Raw genomic sequence first — 7,017 nt, 5'->3', positions numbered from 1 at the left:
CGGCCCGGGAAGATCCCACATGCCGCGGAGCGGCTGGGCCCGTGAGCCATGGCCGCTGAGCCTGCGCGTCCGGAGCCTGTGCTCCGCAATGGGAGAGGCCACAACTGTGAGAGGCCCGTGTACCAAAAATAATAATAATAATAATAAAATTAAAAAATAAAAATAAAAATTATTACTGATGTTGTGTTCTAGGTGGGTCTTGCAGAGAGGGAATAATCTGACCCTATGGAGAGATGGATAAAAGTATTTCGGATAAAGTGAACTCCATGAGTGAAGTGTGGGGAGATAGGGGTACAGAAAGTCCCATATTCCACTGGAGGCCAGGATTGTTCAGTTTGCTTGAGGTTAGTGCACCTGGAAGGAAAAAACAGGAGGGAACGGTGTAAAGTACGGAGTAGGGTCACATTACTGCCTATGAGGAATTACGGCTCTGAAGGAATTCCCATACACGTCTGCTGTGGAGCTGAGTTTCTGAATTCAACTCTTACCAGTTCTGCTCTGCAACTCTCCCTTTCTTTGTGATTAAACGTAGAAGGCAAGGCTCAGAACAGCCGAAAGAAGGGTTGTCCCATTTCATAAACAGGAGGGGAATACCGACAAGCTTGCAAATTCCAAATATAAAAACCAGGATGCATTCTAGCATCACAATCCCAAGTTTCCTGTACTTGTGGAAACCCTCGTTTGAAGTTCCAAAAAGGCAACGGCATGTGTCTTAGGAAAAGAAACCTAGAGAGGGGATCAGTCCACTGTGGCTGTGACACAATTTGTTTCTAATTCTTATCACAACCACTGTTTCTTAAAGAGTTCAACATCTTTCTTTCAGAAGCCAAGAGAGAGTGAGTCTTGTAGGATTGAAAAACCAGGTGCCTCTCTATTTCTGTGTTATAAATAGGTTCATTTGTACCCTTTTTTTAGATTCCACATGTAAGCGGTATCATATCATATTTGTCTTTCTTTTTCTGACTCACTTCACTTACGATAATCTCTAGTTCAGTCCACGTTGCTGCCAGTGGCATTTCATTCTTTTTCATGGCTAAGTAGTATTCTATTGTATATATATATCTATATATAGATAGATTCACTTTTTTGTTGTTTTTTTTTTCGTTTTTTTTTTTTTGCGGTACGCAGGCCTCTCACTGTTGTGGCCTCTCCCGTTGCGGAGCACAGGCTCCGGAAGCGCAGGCTCAGCGGCCATGTCTCACGGGCCCAGCCGCTCCACGGCATGTGGGATCTTCCCGGACCGGGGCACGAACCAGTGTGCCCTGCATCGGCAGGCGGACTCTCAAGCACTGCGCCACCAGGGAAGCCCGATATCACTTTTTAAAAAATAAATTTATTTATTTATTTATTTTTGCCTGTGTTGGGTCTTTGTTGCTGCGTGCGGGCTTTCTCTAGTTGCGGCGAGCGGGGGCTACTCTTCGTCATGGTGTGCGGGCTTCTCATTGCGGTGGCTTCTCTTGGGCTTATTAGTTGCTCCGCGGCGTGTGGGATCTTCCCGGACCAGGGCTCGAACCCGTGTCCCCTGCATTGGGAGGCAGATTCTTAACAACTGTAGCTACTCCTGTTCTGTGTGAGAGATCAGTGCTCGTGCAGGAATTTAACCTCTGTGGCGGGGGCGGTCTCTTTGGGCAGCACTTCTGATCTTCCTTCTCTGTTTCTTGCCCTCCTCCTCCTCCTCTTTCCTCCCTCCCTCCCTCTCTCCTCTTATCCTAGTCACCCCCGATATCCCAGTATCCCACCTCATCCCTTACTTTAAGAAGGAGGCTCCCCGAAATCGCCACCATTTATCTCTGAGCTTCTTATTGGTACGTTTGCGTGGGTTCGATGGTGTGATAAAGACGTCTCAATAGCTCGGTCATATGTATATAAAAGGCCAAACCTTGTCCTCCTAAATGTCAGACCCCGTGGTCATTTTGCAATTATGTGAAATTCAAATCTCTGGAGAAAGATCTGGTAGGTGGAAGTGGCTTTGGTCCCGAAGGGTTAAAACGTGTCTGTCCTTCCTGCCTCCCAGGTGAATTCTCACCTGTATTTCTTCACTTCTTACCTGAGGGAGTGTCTGGCACCACCTCTGCCTTTTCTTTTTTCTAACCTGTCACTTAGAAGAGCACACATTTTATAAAAGCAGACTGTGAAAAAGAAAAAGGGGTAGCCAGTAAATGAAACCAACCAAAATAGCTGCAAAAATTATCCTGATACTCTAACTTGGATTCATTTCTGGATACGTGTTTCTAGAAAACCCGGACTGTCTAAAAACTAATCATTGTCAGAACGACTCCTATATCCAGATAACATCTGGTTACTTCTCCTTGTTCATCCGTGTGGGTCCTGTGGTCCCATTCTCCTGTTCATGCCTCAGCTCTGATTCTCTGCAATTCTCTCTCACCCTCACTGGGTAACAAAGCCACATCACCCTCAGAGTCCTTTAAAATTCTGTGCACCCAACTTGAATGGACTGTGGCTTTGGAAAATCCAATATAGGCAGCAAAGAGATTTCTGGGAGTGAGGGAAAGAATCTTATCCTCCATCCTCCTAGAAGGAGCACGGGGAAGAAAGCATTTAGGAAATTCAATCAGCATTTCCCGTAATTATCCACAAACACCTGTCCTGGGGACTCTGAGAGGCTCACAGAAAACAGGGGTTGGGAAGTTTGAGTGATGGTGTCTAAGGCCAGGCCAAGGCTGTGAATCTTGTTAAAGGTTGTTTGTTCTTTTGGGGATCGAATTTCTTTTTTTTCTTTCTTTGTTTTTTTATTGGAGTATAGTTGACTTACAATGTTGAGTTAGTTTCAGGTGTGCAGCAAAGTGATTCATATATATTCTTTTTCCGATTATTTTCCGTGATAGGTTATTACGAGATATTGAATATAGTTCCCCGTGCTAAACAGTAAATCCATGTTGCTTATCTATCTTATACATAGTAGTGTGTATCTTTTAATCCCAACCTCCTAATTTATTCCTCCACTCTCATCCCTGCTTTCCCCTTTGGTAACCATAAGTCTGTTTTCTATGTCTGTGGGTCTATTTCTGTTTTGTAAACAAGTTCATTTGTATCATTTTTTTAGATTCCACCTATAAGTGATATCAAATGGTATTTGTCTTTCTCTGTCTGACTTACTTCACTTAGTATGATCATCTCTAGGTCCATCCGTGTTGCTGCAAATGGCATTATTTCACTCTGTTTTATGGCTGAGTAGTATTCCATTGTATAAATGTACCACATCTTCTTGGTCCATTCATCTGTCAGTGGACGCTGGGGATCACATTTCTGACAAGCTCTTTGCAGGGGTGATGTGAACACTCATTGAAATAGTCCATGGCCTGCCAAGGGTGCCCACCCCAGTCCTCAAAGTTGTTCTCTCCTTCTCTCCAGTGCGGAGGGCGCCTCCTATGAAGTCATGCAGATCGACGTAGAAATCCAAGAGGCCAGTGACCCGCCAACCACACAGCTTGTTACATGGCAGGTTGAATACCCAGGAGACATCACATCGGACTTGGGCGTCTCCAAGATCTACGTGAGCCAGAAGGACTTGATTGGCGTCATCCCGCTGGCCATGGTAAGAATGTCCCTGCCCTGGGTTGTTAATACAGACCTCAGGGAAAGGCAGGGTACCACACTGTGACCCAAACACAGTGGGGACATATCAGTGAGCTCAGAACCAGGGTGGGGGGAAACTGAATGATGAAGTTACTGCAAATCGCCGATTCTGTAAAAATGTTTTTCTAAATAGTATCTTTAGAATATTCTTTAGAAAGTAATCAAAATCCAGGAATTAGATTTGGGTCTTCCATTATGTGAAAAGTATTAATGATTTAATCAAGATGTTTGTATGATACATTGGAGACTGTTCAAGGGTCTCAAACACATACACCTGCAGAGACCAAACAGATCAAGTATCTGAGTGAAATGTGGCAGGTGACTTGACAAACACCTACCCAGTGAAAAGGCCCTGCCATGTTTGCCATGAAGGAAAACCAAGCCGGATTCTGAATTCTTAATATATACTGACTTCTCAAGAGAAGCCGTTAATATAGTTTTAATGTGAAACACCAGTTTGTTCCTGTTAGAACTAATTTTTTTTTTAATCAAGCCCATCTAAGAAACAGTTAACTATAATTCATTCACAGGCCACCTGTGTATAACTTGTCATCGGCCTCTAAACGATTTAGGACTCTAGGTCTGTCCGCATGTTTCCTAGGATTTGTGGAACTCAGATGGGCTTTCATCCTTGAAAGGACCCACCCCCTGGTTGCTATGCAACGGAATACATTGCCTGTGGGAAGAGTAATCACCCAGGTTCACCTAAACAAAGCACACTAACGCCCTCTCTAGCCCCGCCTTTCCCCGGCCCCTCTCTGCAAAGGAATAACACATTTTCTTAATGTGAATTTTCCCAGTTCAAATGCTTTGGGATTGTGAGTCTGCGGATGGTAATTTGAGCTTTCTCCTGTTACAAAAGTACTTTTACTGTCGGAAGTGAGGGATGGGTTGACCTATCCGTTGACAGCCTGCTGTCTCCCCCTCACCATCTATGAGGAACTATTGACAAGTGTTATTATGTGGTTGTGAAAGGACGTCAGGAATCAGTCTTTCAATACAAGGTGACGCGGACAGTTGCCTAGTGACAATAAGTTAGTTATTATACTGTTCATTAGGAAACGCAAAGTTGTTGAGCTCCTTCAGTTGATCAGGGCTCTTATTAACGATTTCTTTTATTCTAAAGGCACCGAGCCTCCCCTGGTACATTATTTCATGTGTTCGTGTGTGACAGCAGCACACTCCTTCGTTTAGGCTATTAGTGGTTCTATTACTGGGGATGGCGAGACCATTTGTCTCATATAAGTAATTACTTGAATTTGCTCCCTTTCAGCACCTTTGGTCTGATGAGCTTTTAGTGGTACTCTGAGCGGCTTCCATTGCTTGGCTCTGCACCGGGTGGTGTGCTTGGTTCCCTCGCTCAGCGTTTCTCCCGCCTGGACTGTCCATCTGTTCCAGACCCCCTTGTTCTTCAAAACTCACAGGAATCCCCACGCTCACCAGAGCCTCTTTCTCTGTCCGCTGCTGGTCTCTGAAACCGTTCTCACCTTACATCAACCTTTCTGGCTATGATATGTGTAATCACAGAAGTGTGTGTAATGGCAGAGCTAGAAAGAATCTCAGCTAAGACCTAGCTGACCTTTTTATCAGTTAGGAATTGCATTTGGCTGAGAACAAGCCCTAACCATAATCCTTACCATAACACTAACAAACCCCACTCACTCCACTCTACCCAGGCCAATAGTGGCTTTAATACAAGTAGGTTTCTTCTTTCACGTAAAAGAACTCCTAAGGGTGGTGGTCTAGGGCTGGTATGGTTCCCCATGCTATCTGAGATTCAGGCTCCATCTTTATTTCTGCTTCAGCAGTCAAGGGTATAGATTCCATCCTCATGGTTACCTCATGGTCCAGAATGGCTGCTGGAGTGCCAGGCAGCATATCCATATTCTGCTTACCAGAAAAAGTAAGAATGCATATCAAACTGGGTCAGTCCCTTTTCCCTTGCAAGGAGTCTTCACAAGAATCCAACATAATATTTAATATTTCTGGGTATATCCAATTAGCCAGAACTTGGTCATATGGACGTACTTAGTTGAAAGGAAGGCTTGTGAATTGATTTTTTAGCATGGCACATTGCTCAGGTTTTGTTACAAGGGAACAAGCGGAGATTAGATATTCTGAGGCCATGAGCAGTATTTGAAACAATCCTCCTCTATTTCCACATGAGGAAACTGAGGCTCAGAGAGGTCCCTCATCCCAGCATCTGGGTGTTTTCCATTCTGTATTTACCTTTATGAGCCTCCTGTTGTATTTTTTAGATTCCACATATAAGTGATTTCATACAGAATTTGTCTTTCACTGTCTGACCTATTTCGTGTAGCATAATGCCCTCCACATCCATCCATGTTGCTGAAAATGGCAAAATTTTGTTCTTTTTTACGGCTGAGTCATATTCCATTGTGTATATGTACCACATCTTTATCTACTCATCTGTTGATGAACACTTAGGTTGTTTCTGTGTCTTGGCTATTGCACATAATGCTTCTAGGAACATTGGGGGATGCTCACTGATTCTTGAACTGAAATGACCGAATTGCATTAAAACATGTTTGGTCTGATGAGTTTTTACTAATACTATCTGAGTATCTTCCTCTGGAACTAAAAGTAAAGTCTTCAGAGTACTGACCCCCAGGCTTTTGTATTTGGAGTGTTCTGAGTCCCTTTTCCATTTCACCTGTGACTTGACTGGTGAAAGGACTTTTGCCATTTTTAGGGGGGGGGGGACCTTCCATAAACAGACCTTTTGCCATTTTATTTCATCTTTACTTTGTTTTTGTTCATTATGCATTCACTGAGAGATTTTGAAAGACATCTGATATCATTGCATCTATTTATCTACCCATCTGTGTTACACATTCTTGAAATGTTAGAGAGGCAGAGGGAAGGCCAGCTCACCTGGACCACGATAAGGCCATGAGGAGAGAATACTTTGAGTTGAGCTCAGGGTCCCACAGGGGCTTGTAAGCTAGAATGAGGTGAATCTTTAAATGTGATGGGAAGCCATTGGAAGGTTTTCAGCACAGCAGCCGCTGCACTGATGTATCTTTTTGGAAGAGCACTACGTTGAGAGCAGATTTGGGAGGGCACCCCTGTGTCTACAGCAGCACTACTCACAATAGCCAAGACATGGGAGCAGCCTAAATGTCCATGGACAGATGAATGGATAAAGAAGATGTGGTACATATATACAGTGGAATACTACTCAGCCATGAAAAAGGATGGAATAATGTCATTTGCAGCTACATGGATGGACCTAGAGATGATCATACTAAGTGAAGTAAGTCAGAAAGAGAAAGACAAGTACCATGATATCACTTCTATGTGGAATCTAAAATAGGACACAGATGAACTTATTTACAAAACAGAAACAGAATCACAGACATAGAGAACAGACGGGTGGTTGCGGGGGGCTGGGGGGCA

At 43.8% G+C, this 7,017-nt stretch overlaps 1 protein-coding gene across 1 annotated transcript in view; it reads left to right on the top strand.

Annotated features, from left to right (window-relative positions):
- Window positions 1-7,017, top strand: part of TMEM132D (transmembrane protein 132D) — a 697,263-nt gene that overhangs the window by 466,094 nt on the left and 224,152 nt on the right. The window contains exon 4 of the mRNA XM_007455447.1: window positions 3,373-3,556. Within this exon, the coding sequence (XP_007455509.1) occupies window positions 3,373-3,556 (184 nt within the window). The remainder of the gene's footprint in view (window positions 1-3,372; window positions 3,557-7,017) is intronic.

The sequence above is a fragment of the Lipotes vexillifer genome, unplaced genomic scaffold (genome assembly GCF_000442215.2).
Source record: "Lipotes vexillifer unplaced genomic scaffold, Lipotes_vexillifer_v1.1 scaffold671, whole genome shotgun sequence".
Classification (NCBI taxonomy): domain Eukaryota; kingdom Metazoa; phylum Chordata; class Mammalia; order Artiodactyla; family Lipotidae; genus Lipotes; species Lipotes vexillifer.
This window is presented reverse-complemented; position numbering and strand designations above follow the sequence as displayed.